Genomic DNA, 17565 nt, shown 5'->3' with positions numbered 1-17565 from the left:
TGCTCTTCTACCTTGTAACTTGGTTTAAACGGTTTAAACATTTTTTAGGTTACAACTAAAAGCCTTTAAGTGTTGCATACAGTTTGAAAAGGTGTGTACAACTGTGAAGAGTAGATTTTTGGCTCTTTTGCACTGATTTTTAATCTAATTAAACTAAATTTGAAAACTTTTGAGTTGTAGTTCCTTTTTGGTAAAAGGAGTTTCCCAGTCTTTGTAATTTGAAGTACTTGAATATACTAGGATGGATATCTTAAGCAGAATTTGCCTTCATAATTATAGTCTTTATCATCTCGAAACAGCTTAATATTTCATTTAATTTAGTACAGAAGAATGAAGGGAACATGCTTTCTGAATTATGTATGTTATAAGGTTCCCTGGAAGGTCACACAATCATAAAATACGTTAAGAATTTAAGGATATTGCTCTTCTGATTTAGATAAACATAATTAATTCTAGCATAATCAGTTATTAAATGCTTTTAAATATCTAGCAGTTGAGATTAATAATAAACTATTGGTATAAATAAAATATTAATATTTTAGTATATAATTTAGTTTACTTTAGTATAAACAAAATAGGTTTTGAATAGAAATACATGTTAAATTCATAAATTTCAGAATATGTTTCGTCAGTGTACTGAGAGAGGAAAGCTGTTTTATTTTTCTATATTAATTTAGAAGACCCCTAATAATTTTTCTAGTGGGCGTACAATTCCCATACATACTAGGCCCACACTTGATCTGGTTTTATCATCTTCAGAGAAATGAATTCCTCTACATAATGAATGTTCCAGATGACTGAACTTTACTTTTACAACTGAAATTTGTTTTTAAGTTTAACCATTTCCTATATTTCTATTAAATGAATTACCCATGTCATTGCCTTCTTAAGCACAGAAGGCTGAATATAATTTAAATGTTTGCCTTATGACTCAGAAGCATCATTATGAACATCAGTGATTGAACTATGATGCATTACAGTGATGCCTTTGGGAGACTTGAAGTATGTAAGACTGTTTGCTCCATATACTGAATGAATGGTTCTGAACTACTGTGTTTTTGAGCCATGTGTCTGCTCTTGATTGTTTTTTGTCTTATCTTGGCCACTTGACTCTTCTTAGTGCAATATGTCTGACCTTAATCCTTGCTTTTACATCCCCTCCAGATTTGCCACATATAATCTGAGTAAACAGTCAAAAAAGGTTCTCAATGAAGGCCTTTCCTGGTAGTAAAGATCACAAATATGATGATATAGGTGTTGTCATATCTGTCTTGGGTTTTTTATTTTAGAGTTAGATTTTTGGTTTTAGTTTCTTGTTTCCCTAATTAGCTATGTTGAAGAGTTGGGGAAGGAAAAGTAAGAGAAACATTTATTTTTGTGCCTACTTTGTGCCAGACTTTTTCTGGATAACTTATCTCACTGAATCTTTACAACAATCTTACGGGTAGATATTATTTTCTCATTTAACAATGAGGAAAATGAGAATTAAGGACTGATAGAGACAGGACTTACCTGATTTCAAATCTTCTCCCTACCTTCCACTAATCATATCATATATGCTGCCTTACCACTCTGTTGTGCTGCTTGACATTGTTAGATAAGCGATTTCTGGTTAAATTAGGTGTTAACTTGTATAAGTCTCAGGGTTTCTAGTCCTTGGAGTAAAGGCAGTTTTGAAGTAGGACTGACTTAGGAAATAATAATCTTAAACATAGTTATGTGCTGTTGTTGATCTCTGCTTTTTAATGTGTTATAATGTGAAAGCATATTAAAAGCATGTCAGTATTAACTGAAGTTTTTTTCACAAGGGAGGAAAATTGGGAACATACTCATTTGAATCGTGAATAACAAGTAAATGATAAATGCTATACCCCTGGGCCAGCTTTTTGTAGTTATTGCTTCATAGTTCAGCTGCATCATTTTATTTGGGTATTCAGGTAGTGGTAGTAGGAAACTACTAACCCTGGTCCTCAGGGTTACTCTGTTACCTGTAAGGATGTGGAGAGCAAAATGAATGAATGAATGAATGAATGACGATAGATAGATAGGATAGGTTTGCTTATTTATTTATTTAACATCTTTATTGGAGTATAATTGCCTTACATTGTGTTAGTTTCTGCTGTATGATGAAGTGAATCAGCTATATGTATACTTATATCCCCATATCCCCTCCCTCTTATGTGTATCCCTCCCTCCCCTCTAGGTGGTCACAAAGCACCGAGCTGATCTCCCTGTGCTATGTGGCTGCATCCCACTAGCTATCTGTTTTACATTTGGTAGTGTATATGTGTCCATGCCACTCTCTCACTTCGTCATAGCTTATCGTTCTTTCTCCCCATGTCCTCATGTCCATTCTCTATGTCTACATCTTTATTCCTGTTCTGCCCCTAGGTTCTTCAGAACTTTTTTTTTTTAATTCCATATATACATGTTAGCATATGGTATTTGTTTTTCTCTTTCTGACTTACTTCACTCTGTATGACAGATTTCTAGGTCCATCCACCTCACTACAAATAACTCAATTTCGTTTCTTTTTATGGCTGAGTAATATTCCATTCTGTATATGTGCCACATCTTCTTTATCCATTCATCTGTAGATGGACACTTAGTTTGCTCCCATGTCCTGGCTATTGTAAATAGTGCTGTAGTGACCATTGTGGTACATGACTTTTTTTGAATTATGCTTTTCTCATGGTATATGCCCAGTAGTGGGATTGCTGGAACACATGGTACTTCTATTTTTAGTATTTTAAGGAACCTCCATACTGTTCTCCATAGTGGCTGTATCAATTTACATTCCCACCAACAGTGTAAGAGGGTTCCCTTTCCTCCACACCCTTTCCAGCATTTATTGTTTGTAGATTTTTTGATGATGCCCATTTGGAATGGTGTGAGGTGATACCGCATTGTGGTTTTGATTTGCATTTCTCTAATGATTACTGATGCTGAGCATCCTTTCATGTGTTTGTTGGCAATCTGTATATCTTCTTTGGAGAAATGCCTATTTAGGTCTTCTGCCCTTTTTTGGATTGGGTTCTTTGTTTTTTTGATATTGAGCTGTGTGAGCTGCTTGTATATTTTGGAGATAACGCTTTGTCAGTTGCTTCATTTGCAAATATTTTCTCCCATTCTAAGGGTTGTCTTTACATCTTGTTTACGGTTACCTTTGCAGTGCAAAAGCTTTTAAGTTTCGTTAGGTCCCATTTGTGTGTTTTTGTTTTTATTTCCATTTCTCTAGGAGGTGGGTCAAAAAGGATCTTGCTGTGATTTATGTCATAGTGTGTTCTATGTTTTCCTCTAAGAGTTTGATAGTGTCTGGCCTTACATTTAGGTCTTTAATGCATTTTGAGTTTATTTTTGTGTATGTGTTAGGGAGTGTTCTAATTTCATTCTTTCACAGGTAGCTATCTAGTTTTCCCAGCACCACGTATTGAAGAGGCTGTCTTTTCTCCATTGTATATTCTTGCCTCCTTTATGAAAGATAAGGTGACCATATGTGTGTGCTTTATCTCTGGGCTTTCTATCCTGTTCTATTGATCTATATTTCTGTTTTTGTGCCAGTACCATACTGTCTTGATGACTGTAGCTTTGTAGTATAGTCTGAATTAAGGGAGCCTGATTCCTCCAGCTCTGTTTTTCTTTCTCAAGATTGCTTTGGCTCTTCGGGGTCTTTTGTGTTTCCACACAAATTGTGAAATTTTTTATTCTAATTCTGTGAAAAATGCCATTGCTAGTTTGATAGGGATGGCATTGAATCTGTAGATTACTTTGGGTAGTAGAGTCATTTTCACAATTTTGATTTCTCCAGTCCAAGAACATGGTATATCTCTCCATCTGTTTGTGTCATCTTTAATTTCTTTCATCAGTGTCTTATAGTTTTCTGCATACAGGTCTTTTGTTTCCTTAGGTAGGTTTATTCCTAGCTATTTTATTCTTTTTGTTGCATTGGGAGTGTTTCCTTAATTTCTCTTTCAGATTTTTCATCATTAGTGTATAGGAATGCAAGTGATTTCTGTGCCTTAATGTTGTATCCTGCTACTTTACCAAATTCATTGATTAGCTCTAGTAGTTTTCTAGTAGCATCTTTACGATTCTCAGTGTATAGTGTCATCTCATCTGCAAACTGACAGTTTTACTTCCTCTTTTCTGATTTGGATTCCTTTTATTTCTTTTTCTTCTCTAATTGCTGTAGCTAAAATTTCCATAACTATGTTGAATAATAGTGGTGAGAGTGGGCAACCTTGTCTTGTTCCTGATCTTAGAGGAAATGGTTTCAGTTTTTCACCACTGAGAACAATGTTGGCTGTGGGTTTGTCATGTATGGACTTTATTATGTTGAGGTAAGTTCCCTCTATGCCCACTTTCTTCAGAGTTTTTATCATAAATGTGTGTTGAATTTTGTCGAAAGCTTTTTCCTGCATCTGCTGAGATGATCATATGGTTTTTCTGCTTTAGTTTGTTAATATGGTTTATCACATGATTGATTTGCTTATATTGAAGAATCCTTGCATTTCTGGAATAAACCCCACTTGATCATGGTGTACGATCCTTTTAATGTGCTGTTGGATTCTGTTTGCTAGTATTTTGTTGAGGATTTTTGCATCTATGTTCATCAGTGATATTGGCTTGTCATTTTCTTTTTTTGTGACATCTTTGTCTGGTTTTGGTATCTGGGTGACAGTGCCCTCGTAGAATGAGTTTGGGAGTGTTCCTCCCTCTAGTATATCTTGGAAGAGTTTGAGTAGGACAGGGGTTAGCTCTTCTGTAAATGTTTGATAGAATTCACCTGTGAAGCCATCTGGTCCTGGGCTTTTGTTTGTTGGATGATTTTTAATCACAGTTTCAATTTCAGTGTTTGTGATTGGTCTGCTTATATTTTCTATATCTTCCTGGTTCAGTCTCGGCAGGTGGTGCATTTCTAAGAATTTGTCCATTTCTTCCAGGTTGTCCATTTTATTGGCATAGTGTTGCTTGTAGTAATCGCTCATGATCCTTTGTATTTCTGGAGTGTCATTTGTTACTTCTCCTTTTTCATTTCCAATTCTGCTGATTTGAGTCTTCTCCCTTTTTTTCTCGATGCGTCTGTCTAATGGTTTTTCAATTTTGTTTATCTTCTCAAAGAACCAGCTTTTAGTTTTACTGATCTTTGCTATCATTTCCTTCATTTCTTTTTCATTTATTTCTGATCTGATATTTATGATTTCTTTCCTTCTACTAACTTTGGGGTTTTTTTGTTCTTCTTTCTCTGATTGCTTTAGTTGTAAGTTTAGGTTGTTTATTTGAGATGTTTCTTGTTTCGTGAGGTAGGATTGTATCGCTATAAACTTCCTTCTTAGAACTGCCTTTGCTGCATCCCATAGATTTTCGATCATCATGTTTTCATTATCATTTGTTTTTAGGTATTTTGTGATTTCCTCTCTGATTTGTTCAGTGATCTCTTGGTTGTTTAATAGCATATTGTTTAGCCTCCATGTGTTAGTAGTTTTACAGTTTTTTTCCTGTAATTGATATCTAGTCTCATAGCACTGTGGTCAGAAAAGATACTTGATATTATTTCCATTTTCTTAAAGTTACCAAGGCTTGATTTGTGACCCAAGATTATGATCTATCATGGAGAATGTTCCATGAGCACTTGAGAAGAAAGTGTATTCTGTTGCTTTTGGATGGAATGTCCTATAAATATCAATTAAATCCATCTTGTTTAATGTATCATTTAAAGCTTGTATTTTCTTATTTGTTTTCATTTTGGTTGATCTGTCCATTGGTGAAAGTGGGGTGTTACAGTTCCCTACTAAGATTGTGTTACTGTCGATTTCCCCTTTTATGGCTGTTAGCAATTGCCTGTGTATTGAGGTGCTCCTATGTTGGGTGCATAAATATTTACAATTGTTATATCTTCCTCTTGGATTGATCCCTTGATCATTATGTAGTGTCTTCTTTGTCTCTTGTAATAGTCTTTATTTTAAAGTCTATTTTGTCTGATATGAGAATTGCTACTGCAGCTTTCTTTTGATTTCCATTTGCATGGAATATCTTTTTCCATCCCCTCTTTCAGTCTGTACGTTTTCCTAGGTCTGAAGTGGGTCTCTTTAGACAGCATATATATGGGTCTTGTTTTTGTATCCATTCATCCAGTTTGTGTCTTTTGGTTGGAGAATTTAATCTATTTATATTTAAGTTAATTGTTGATATGTATGTTCCTATTCCCATTTTCTTAATTGTTTTTGCTTTGTTATTGTAGGTCTTTTCCTTCTCTTGTGTTTCCTGCCTAGAGAAATTCCTTTAACATTTGTTGTAAAGCTGGTTTGGTGGTGCTGAATTCTCTTAGCTTTTGCTTGTCTGTAAAGGTTTTAATATCTCTGTTGAATCTGAATGAAATCCTTGCTAGGTAGAGTAATCTTGGTTGTAGGTTTTTCCCCTTCATCACTTTAAGTATGTCCTGCTTCTCCCTTCTGGCTTGCAGAGTTTCTGCTGAAACATCGGCTGTTAACCTTATGGGGATTCTCTTGTATATTATTTGTTGTTTTTCCCTTGCTGCTTTCAGTATTTTTTCTATGTATGTAATCTTTGATAGTTTGATTAATATGTGTCTTGGCATGTTTCTCCTTGGATTTCTCCTGCATGGGAGTCTCTGTGCTTCCTGGACTTGATTAACTATTTCCATTCCCATATTAGGGAAGTTTCCAACTATAATCTCTTCTCAGTTCCTTTCTTTTTCTCTTCTTCTTCTGGGACCCCTATAATTCGAATGTTGGTGTGTTTAATGTTGTCCCAGAGGTCTCTGAGACTGTCCTCAGTTCTTTTCATTCTTTTTTCTTTATTCTGCTCTGCGGTAGTTATATCCACCAATTTATCTTCCAGCTCATTTACCTGTTCTTCTGCCTCAGTTTCTGCTATTGATTCCTTACACAGAATTTTTAATTTCATTTATTGTGTTGTTCATCATTGTTTGTTTGCTCCTTAGGTCTTCTAGGTCCTTATTAAACGTTTCCTGTATTTTCTCCATTTGATTTCCAAGATTTTGGATCATCTTTACTATCATTACTCTGAATCCTTTTTCAGGTAGACTGCCTATTTCCTCTTCACTTGTTAGGTCTGGTGGGTTTTTACCTTGCTCCTTCATCTGCTGCGTATTTCTCTGTCTTCTCATTTTGTTTAACTTACTGTGTTTGGTGTCTCCTTTTCTCAGGCTGTAGGTTCATAGTTCCCATTGTTTTTGGTGTCTGCCCCCAGTGGGTATGGTTGGTTCAGTGGGTTGTGTAGGCTTCCTGGTGCAGGGAAATGGTGCCTGTGTTCTGGTGAGTGAGGCTGGATCTTGTCTTTCTGGTGGGCAGGACTGCGTCCAGTGGTGTGTTTTGGGGTGCCTGTGACCTTATTATGATTTTAGGCAGCCTCTCTGCTAATGGATGGGGATGTGTTCCTGTCTTGCTAGTTGTTTGGCATAGGGTATCCAGCACTGGAGCTTGCTGGTCATCGAATGGAGCTGAGTCTTAGCATTGAGATGGAAATCTCTGGGAGAGCTCTCACCGATTGATATTATGTGGGGCCAGGATGTCTCTGGTGGTCTGATGTCCTGAACTCAGCTCTTCCACCTCAGAGGCTCAGGTCTAACACCCGGCTGAGCGCCAAGACCCTGTCAGCCACACAGCCATCCAGGAAGGATAGAACGGAAGCTGAGAAGTCAGCAGAAGGCAGGTCTAACAGGTTTGATTCTGAATAGAATACAGCTGAAAAGTGCATATTAGGAGATTAATTGTAAAGTAGATTCTCCTAAAGGTACTGAAAATTGCAAGAAATCACTTAACCAAAGTTGAACAAGCATCAGAGCCAGTAGGATATGTTTGTAAACCAGTTGTGCTGTATGAAATTGATCAAGTACAGTACATAGTAAATAAATCAATGTTGAAAAAGTAAAAACATTAATGAGTTTATTAATATATGTAAAGTAGTTAATGCATATTACTCTCATGGAAATTTTAAGTGACAGGCCTTCAGAGTAAACACTCAAGTGGATACTTTAAGGAAAAGATAAATGAACTCTGTAATAAAGAAATTTTTCAAACGTGACTTAGGTTATTAAGAATCCTGTATATGCTCTTCCTCCAGAAAGTGTGTAGAATTATTGCTTTCATAGTGCAGAGTGTTTTTGATACACTTTTTTCATTTTCAGTAGTGAGAAAAAGTAGAATTTGCAAAGGATAATTTTTATGTTGAACATTGTTTTTGTTATATATTCTATTTACTGTCTGTGTAATTTGCTTTCACTTTTTTTTTCTTTTTGGAAGTGGAACTTGATGTCTTATAATACCCTATGCCACACATTTGACTACAGAGATGTTGCTGTCCTATTCTTCTAGAACGTAAAAGCAAACAGCTTTATGACTGTTTCATATTCACCCTATTGCTAAGAAACTGATTATAGCACCTGAAGAATCCCATCCGTATTTGATATTTGAAAAAATGTGTCAAGACCAATACTTCACTTAATTAGAAAATGATTAGAAACAACCTCGTCCCCCCCGTATTGCCTTTCCTTCCTAATAAGTTATCTGCAAATGGTGTTTCTGTCAATCTCTTTTTAAAAGGAATGCTTTTTTGAGCTTTAGGGAAATATTTTTCATTTGAATTCACTCTTTACCATCTTTTTTTTTTTTTTTACATCTTTATTGGAGTGTAATTGCTTTACAGTGGTGTGTTAGTTTCTGTTTATAACAAAGTGAGTCAGTTATACATATACATATGTTCCCATATCTCTTCCCTCCCGCGTCTCCCTCCCTCCCACCCTCCCTATCCCACCCCTCTAGGTGGTCGCAAAGCACCGAGCTGGTCTCTCTGTGCCACGTGGCTGCTTCCCACTAGCTATCTACCCCACGCCTGGTAGTGTATATATGTCCATGCCTCTCCCTCGCTCTGTCACAGCTCACCCTTCCCCCTCCCCATATCCTCAAGTCCATTCTCTAGTAGGTCTGTGTCTTTATTCCTGTCTTACCCCTAGGTTCTTCATGACATTTTTTTTTCTTAAATTCCATATATATGTGTTACCATCTTGATAATAGTTCTTTTGTTTCCTGAAAAACAGGGCAGTTTAATCTTTAAATTCTTTTTGCATTTGCAGTATCTGATAACAGATTTAAAGCATTTCAGTTATCATTTTCATTTATGTGCCTTCACATATTTTATATATAAATGCATTTGTTTTTATACCTGCATATTTGTCTCTGAGGCAACAGAGGAATAGTGTTCCAGAGTTGCTTACTTATGCCAGCTCTTGTTGATCTGAGATTTATAATTCAGCTTTCCTCTACGGATTTTGACACTTGGATGTATTCTGCTGTATAGAAATGTACCTGAATTTCCTTTTGGAATTAATTGGCTGGCAACTGAATTGTCTATTTTTAACTTACTTGTTTTCATACTGCTGCTTGGATTGCAATGCCACAAGCAAACCACATGTTTTATCTTTACTAATTCTTTCATTCTTTATAAAATGTATCTATTTTCTTATAAGGATCACACATTGGTAATATTATTTTTGTCCTTCTAAAAGTAATGTCTCTGAATGTGATGGTGAAGAATGGTAAGTGGAATCATTATGTCCAGAACATTGCTTACATATTGACGTCATGTTTCTTTCTTCATTTGAGCACCTTTTCTCCTTTGGAAATTTACTTGTTTTCATAGATATTTCAGATATTTCATCCTCCTTATACTTGATAAGGAAGTTTATATTTTTTTCTATCTCTCTGTATATGTACATTGAACATGCATATCCATCTCCATTTGATTTCAGTTCTTTTGTACTTTGATGATTTCTGGATCCAAGTTGGAAAAAATATGGACCTAGCCATGCAAGGTTCATCTCTTAATTGCCTTGCTATCCTTTGCCACTGTGCTGCTTATCTTGCATCTCCTATTGGTAACTGAATGCTACATTTATAATCAGAATTATTTCTCTTCTGTGACATTTGCCATTCTTTTTCATCCAGACTATGATCTGCCTTCTGATTTCCATGGAATAATACAAGTGGCCATTACTATACTCCTTCAAGTGCTAGGAGCTTCCAAATATTTTGAATTTTCTCTTATTTTTCTTATTAGGGTGCAGCATAGATGCCAAGCAAGTTGAGGAACAATCTGCAGCTGCAAATGAAGAAGTACTTTTTCCTTTCTGTAGGGAACCAAGTTACTTTGAAATCCCTACAAAAGAATTTCAGCAACCATCACAAATAACAGAGAGCACTATTCATGAAATCCCAACAAAAGACACACCAAGTTCTCATACAACAGGTGCAGGGCATGCTTCATTTACCATTGAATTTGATGACAGTACCCCAGGGAAAGTAACTATTAGAGATCATGTGACAAAATTTACTTCTGATCAGCGCCACAAATCAAAGAAGTCTTCTCCTGGAACTCAAGACCTGCCAGGGATTCAAACTGGAATGATGGCACCAGAAAACAAAGTAGCTGACTGGCTAGCACAGAACAACCCTCCTCAGATGGTATGGGAAAGATCAGAAGAGGATTCCAAAAGTATTAAAAGTGATGTTCCAGTTTACTTAAAAAGGTTGAAAGGTAAAGTGAATTGATCATTTTAGAACTTGCTATTTTGTGGTAAAGTTCAGTCTTCACAGTTACCAACCTACTATTAGATAAACAATTATATGGTATAAAGCTTCTGCATTTTTGAAGGTTTATATTTGATTTTAAAGCTCAAAAGCCAGCCAAACTGCCCACATCCAACTTACTCATTCAAAACAGTCTGCCTTCATTTTCTTGCCAAAACCAGATTGGTTTTGTAAATTTGTATGTATGCCATTAAATATGTTTCTTTTTCTTATGGAAATAAAAGATTCATTCATTTCACCAGTGGAATTCCCTAGAAGGCAGTTCTCATCATTTTCTTGACTTCAGGAAAAGATATATTCAATTCTGTTCTCTATTATGTGCTTCCTGTAAAATAGCAGTATGTAGATTTTGAAAGTTTTAAGCCATTGGCTAATGGGCTGACAGTTCTACTTTGGTAATATAGTCACATTGTTGGTAGAGTGTTTCAAACTCTTCTCAGGTTACTCATGTCATGAAACAAAAATTTTTTTGTTTAGAGATATTGCGAATTAATTGAGTTAAGAATTTTTTCACTAGTAAGACTTTTATAAAAATTGTAGTTGAACGTTTATTTGTGAAATAATTATTATATGTGTTTTATTAGTACAATACTTGACGAAAGTTAGTAAATTCTTTCTTTACACCTGTACATCGAAGTATCAACTGATCATTTTTTCCATTGATTTTGCTAATTAAATTAATTTAGAATTTTCTGAATACAGTTTTATGTTACTCTATCTTAATTTTATTCAACAAGCTGTCTGTAAGGGAAAAGATTGCATGTTGATCTGACCATTCTGTTACTATACAAAAAGTTAAAGAGCTTTAAAAGAACACTCGTTGAGGTCAGAGATTATGTATTTACTTACCTTATATCTCTTTCCTGGGGCTTGAGTATGTGATAGGTACTCAGTAATTGGAATAAACAATGAATGGCTTCACTATCATTGACAAGACTGACCCTGGTTTAACCTGTACTTTATGGCTTGGGATTCTGTTCAGCTAATGAAGAAATACCTATTTCTGATTTACTTCTAAGGCATTTCAGGATAGTGAGATGGTGTGATTACCTAATTCTTTGTCAGGGCCTATTTCTATATTTAATTATAATCATAAGCAATTATTACCTGGCATATGAACTTCTAACAGGTGATTGTTGTCTTTACTCCTACTAGATAATAACAAATATATAATTGAGACCTATATCTGTATTGATATATATAGGTTAAAGCTCACAAATGAAAGCTACCCATTTGTAAATTGATCATTTTTATGCATTGAATAAAATAATACTGATATCCTCGTATAATGTAAAAAGTAGTGTGAACTTTGAAAATTTAGAAATGACATCGTCTTTTTTAGACCACCCTTAATAAATGTACAAAAATGAGCTAAAATATCCTTTTAAAAGCCACCATTAAAAAGTACCTTTATGGGACTTCCCTGGAGTTCCAGTGGTTAAGACTTCGTGCTTCCACTGCAGGGGGCACGGGTTCCATCCCTGGTGGGGGAACTAAGATCCCGCATGCCACTCAGTGTGGCAAAAAAAAAAAGAAAACAAATGAAAAACAAAGAACTTTTATTACACCCTTTTATTATAACTGTACTTTAATAATAGACTTTCAGCAACTGTTTAGTCAAAAACTTGAAAGTAGGCAAAACAAAACAGCTTTGCTCCTACAAGAGTGGAGTGCACGCGCTTTGGGACAGTTAAAGAAAATAATGTTCACAAAGCCCATACACTTTTACCCTTTAGGAGAGTTGCAGCTTTTTTTGGCCACAACTCCTGACTCGGTACAGCTAATCTACCCTTAAAAATACTGAAAGTGGGCTTCCCTGGTGGTGCAGTGGTTGAGAGTCCGCCTGCCAATGCAGGGGACACGGGTTCGTGCCCCGGTCCGGGAAGATCCCACATTCCACAGAGCGGCTGGGCCCGTGAGCCATGGCCGCTGAGCCTGCACATCCAGAGCCTTTGCTCCGCAACGGGAGAGGCCACAACAGTGAGAGGTCCGCGTACCGCAAAAAAAATTTTTTAAATGCTGAAAGAACTTCAACATATTAATGCCTGATTAATAATAGACAAAACAGAATCTTGTTAAGAACAGTTCCAAGTGATTTTTTGTTGTTGTTAAGTAAGAACAGAAATTGCAGTTCTGATCAGATGTGTTATCTTGTATAACACTGAAAAATGCAAAAAGAATAATAATTTTTGAAAAAAGAAAATGGCTAATCTATAGAGAATTTTTAACCTATAACTTAAAGAAAAGATACTGAAAGGACCTGATGCCAAATAAGTGCCAAATTTTTGTATGGTGTTATAAGAACTAAATTCTGTAAAGATGGCATTTTCATATTGTATATGTGTGTAATATGGGTTATCTGGTCTTACTACACATGAAATATGGGAGTTTATTTATTTACAGCTCTCACAAACTGGATTCCTTTTCAGTGCATCCAGTGCAACATGAAATAGGTTGTACAGTGTCCTGTTTTTAATGAGTTTTGTATTTGAACTAGTAGTTTTCTTTGGTTCTGCATTCCATCTGCCTATCCCTGATTCCTAGCTTAATTACCAAGGCACGAATTCCATTAATTAAATTAAACACCATTTTTTTCCTTTCAGGTTGCATTTTCAGTAGTTGCTAGTTTGAAGAAAGATTTTCAGATTTAGTCCTGGAAATATTGGAATACACGTGGTTGACTGGAGTATTTTATAGCTTTCTTCTAAAGAGCTATCATTTAAGCCCTCATTTGTGATTCAGCCCTCATTTGTGATTCAATCTAAAACATGCATAGAATAACTCTTGACTTTCCATTAAATTCATGCTGTAATAATATAATAATTGTCATTTGATTATTTCTTCTAGTATACTTATTATTTAGATAGTAAGAATTCTGAATCAGTGAAAAATCAAGTAATTTTTATAAAGTTTCACATTTAATCCCTAGTAGAACTATGAAGGGTAACAAAAAAAACCTCTGGTAAGAAGCTGATGTTTTCAGAATTCAACTACAGTATTCTAACTTCACTCGCTCTATATGCTTAACAGAGAAGACATATTTTTATCTAGTTATATTTAGCGCCATGCCATTTGTCTGGTAGATTTATGTAGGATTTCATAGACTGCGCTTTTCCATGCTAGGCCTTTTAGGATGCTTTATTTAACTCGCTGAAGCCACCAGAGTTTAAATGAGCACACATGCAAAATTGCGAAAATTCTCATAGCTAGAAAGAGGTTTGTAAAGAATTATACAATAATTGGTGGAAACTACAAATTTGCATTTTTATATTAAAAAGGCAAGGTATGCTATATTTTTGGAAGTTTTGAACGTCACTGAAAGTTAAGTTTCATCACATTTTTATGGCATTTGCATTCTCTTTTCCTATGTAATGATAAGCACCTCAGTGGGATCACACTTTTTTCTGTCTTTTTCTCTCTAATGCTAAAAATAAATTTTTGATTGCTTAAATAAGGTATAAGGCTTAAAGCCAGGATTAATGTTTAATGTTATAAATACAGACTGTCACAGAGATATAGCATTGCTTATCTGTTAAGGCACTGGTGAACCAGTTAAAATTTGGAGAAAGAAAAGTAATCCTATTCAGTTGTTTATAAAGGACTCATTGTTGGTTGATAAAATTTGAATGTAAGCATTGCAATTGAGGGAAGTTTGCCGAGCCTGTTACTGAAAAGAACATATGACTTTTGATTGAAAAGGGGGAGGGGGCAAAACAAGCAGCACTTTTGTATGTGCTTCTAATTTTCTACATGGGATTTTTTCCTTCTCTATTATGCGGTTTCTTTTTTTGTGTCCAGGAAATAAACATGATGATGGCACACAAAGCGACTCAGAAAATGCTGGGGCTCACAGGCGCTGTAGCAAACGTGCAACTCTTGAGGAACACTTAAGGCGCCACCATTCAGAACAGAAAAAGCTACAGAAGGCCCAGGCTACTGAAAAGCATCAAGACCAAGCTGTTGTAAGTCACACTGCTTTTATGATTGCATTCTTTGATGAAGACAATCCCAGAAAAAGAAGGTCATATTCTTTTACTCACAGTACAGGAATCTTGTGTCAGGAAACTACTTATTCAGCACCACATACAAAACTTGAAAAAACAAAATCTCCAACAGCAGATGCCAAAGTGGTTTCTTTGTCTTTACAGACTAGTTCTGCGCACCACAGAGGGGGGCATGGTGTTCCACATGGGAAATTGTTAAAACAGAAATCAGAGGAGCCATCGGTGTCAATTCCCTTCCTACAAACTGCATTATTAAGAAGTTCAGGGAGTCTGGGGCACAGACCAAGCCAGGAGATGGATAAAATGTTAAAAAATCAAGCTACTTCTGCTGCTTCTGAAAAGGATAATGATGATGACCAAAGTGACAAGGGTACTTATACCATTGAGTTAGAGAATCCCAACAGTGAGGAAGTGGAAGCAAGAAAAATGATTGACAAGGTAAATAATTGAAATTTGGGTATGATATTAGTTTTCTCGTGGTGTATCACTATTGGAAATTACTAGAGAGGATAAAATGTTCTCATGTAGTCAGTATCTTGAAACTTTAGGATTTTGTTAGGGAACTGCAAGACTAACAATAAGACCAGAATGCTTTCTGATTTTATTCTGCTTATATTCTGAATTTGCCCGAGTTTCATATGTAAAGTCCTGTACGTATAAGCTGATTGGACCTTTTAAAGTTGTATAAATTTAAGATTGACTTTTCAAATGCTATACTTTGGCCATTCTCACTTTGCATTTATTTAAAAACTAAAAATCAAAGCCAGATTGCTATGACTCTGTTAATATAAACATGAACATTAACTGATAATAAACAAAGGTTTCCTGCCTTCTAATTTCATTTTGGAAGCAGATGAAAATACATGTTTTAATCAATTTTGTTCTTTTTCCTTAGTTTCTTCTCTTAATTTCTATTAAGTGCTGTCTGTGGTGATAGACAAGTGTATAAAAACAAAATCAGTGTGTTTATGATACTCTGAGTTTAACCAAGTATATACCTAGTCATGATGATTATTTACAATTCAGATTTGTTTTTTGATGTTATTGGTTAATGTGTATAATGATTGTTGTATGGTTTAAAAAGTAGTTTTGCTCCCAGTAATGGAAGGTTGACTTTAGAGTCAGCTGTATATTTTATCCCCTGGAAGATAGAATCATAAATTTGGCTAAACATTAATCCCTTGTTCAAGTTCTTGTTACTCAGCACATGAGCAGCATTAGCGTCATTAGGGAACTTGTTAGAAGTACAAAATCTCAGGCCCATCTTAACCATACTGAATCAGAATCTGCTTAAAAGCAGGGTTCATATGCACATTAACATTTGAGATGCACTAGTTCAGATGATGAGTTTACAGAGTGGTCTTTTAGAGAGCAGACGAGGTAAATAACCCTTTGGGATACAGGAAAATTATTAGGACTTAGGTTTACTTTTTTTAATATATATAAATTTATTTATTTTATTTATCTTTGGCTGCATTGCGTCTTCGTTTCTGCGCGCGGGCTTTCTCTAGTTGCGGCGAGCAGGGACTACTCTTGGTTGCGGTGCGCGGGCTTCTCGTTGCGGTGGCTTCTCTTGTTGTGGAGCACAGGCTCTAGGCACACAGGCTTCAGTAGTTGTTGCACGCGGGCTCAGTAGTTATGGCTCGTGGGCTCTAGAGCACAGGCCTAATAGTTGTGGCACATAGGCTTAGTTGCTTCACGGCATGTGGGATCTTCCCGGGCCAGGGCTCGAACCCATGTCCCCTGCATTGGCAAGCAGATTCTTAACCACTCCGCCACCAGGGAAGCCCTGGATTTATGTTTACTTTTCTTTTTTAATTAATTTATTTATTTTTGGCTGCATTGGGTCTTCGTTGCTGCCCACGGGCTTTCTCTAGTTGTGGTGAGCAGGGGCTACTCTTTGTTGTGCGCGGGCTTCCCATTGTGGTGGCTTCTCTTGTTACGGAGCACGGGCTCTAGAGCGCAGGCCCAGTAGTTGTGGCGCGTGGGCTTAGTTGCTCTGTGGCACGTGGGATCTTCCCAGACCAGGGCTCGAACCCGTGTCCCCTGCATTGATAGGCAGATTCTTAACCACTGCGCCACCAGGGAAGCCCTATGTTTACTTTTTTTTTTTTTTTTTTTTTTTGCTGTATGCGGGCCTCTCACTGTTGTGGCCTCTCCCGTTGCAGAGCACAGGCTCCAGACGCGCAGGCCCAGCAGCCATGGCCCACGGGCCCAGCCGCTCCGCGGCATGTGGGATCCTCCCGGACCGGGACACGAACCCGTGTCCCCTGCATCAGCAGGTGGACTCCCAACCACTGCGCCACCAGGGAAGCCCCTTATGTTTACTTTTAATTTCATAGTTTTTATTTCTATTTAGGAGTGTGTTCTATAGCATATGTATGTAATTTCTAATATCCATTTATTGAGGAGCACATGATCAGAATTTTTTACTGTTGGGGTATAGACTTCCAAACTTTTGGAGACCCATTAATTTAGGAAATAGATGTTATGAAAGTTGTTAATAAGCGAAATAAAGCAATTAAAAAACAGATAAAGTGATTTTTCTGATTATATTAAAGGAAATCTAAGAACACGGTGGTAACAATAGAAAATGACTCTTGGTGATTTCGAATTATTTTCATCATTGAGAATCAATAATGACATTTCTGTCAGATTATTATAAAGTTTATAATTTTTCCTCTGGTTATTGAGAACAAGTATAGTGCTATTTAAAATACTGTCAAATAGAAAATAAAAGGATAGGTTTTGAAAAAAAAAAAGAATGCTAAGAAGTTTTAAAATTCAGATTATATTAATTTTATCCTATTATATAGCTTTGTTTGGTTTATGGATATTTCATTCATAATTATTGATGTTTTCTCTATTAAAAGATCTTACAGTGAGGGGTTATATTGTAGTATTTAAGAACGTGAACACTTGCAGGCAGACAG

The 17565-nt window shown here is 36.1% G+C and overlaps 1 protein-coding gene across 17 annotated transcripts in view; it reads left to right on the top strand.

Moving 5' to 3' along the window:
* CEP170 (centrosomal protein 170) overlaps positions 1-17565 on the top strand; it is a 149007-nt gene that overhangs the window by 82652 nt on the left and 48790 nt on the right. For 13 of the 17 annotated variants that reach the window (XM_032628707.1, XM_032628750.1, XM_032628741.1 and 10 more), the window contains 3 exons: positions 10099-10575; positions 14427-14590; positions 14777-15070. In XM_032628707.1, coding sequence (XP_032484598.1) covers positions 10099-10575; positions 14427-14590; positions 14777-15070 — 935 coding nt within the window. The remainder of the gene's footprint in view (positions 1-10098; positions 10576-14426; positions 14591-14776; positions 15071-17565) is intronic. The other 4 variants (XM_032628800.1, XM_032628794.1, XM_032628806.1 and 1 more) reach the window with 1 other exon arrangement.

Source organism: Phocoena sinus, chromosome 1 (genome assembly GCF_008692025.1).
Source record: "Phocoena sinus isolate mPhoSin1 chromosome 1, mPhoSin1.pri, whole genome shotgun sequence".
In the NCBI taxonomy this organism is placed as follows: Eukaryota; Metazoa; Chordata; class Mammalia; order Artiodactyla; family Phocoenidae; genus Phocoena; species Phocoena sinus.
Note: the sequence above shows the minus strand (reverse complement) of the source record. Positions and strands in the feature narration are given on the sequence as shown.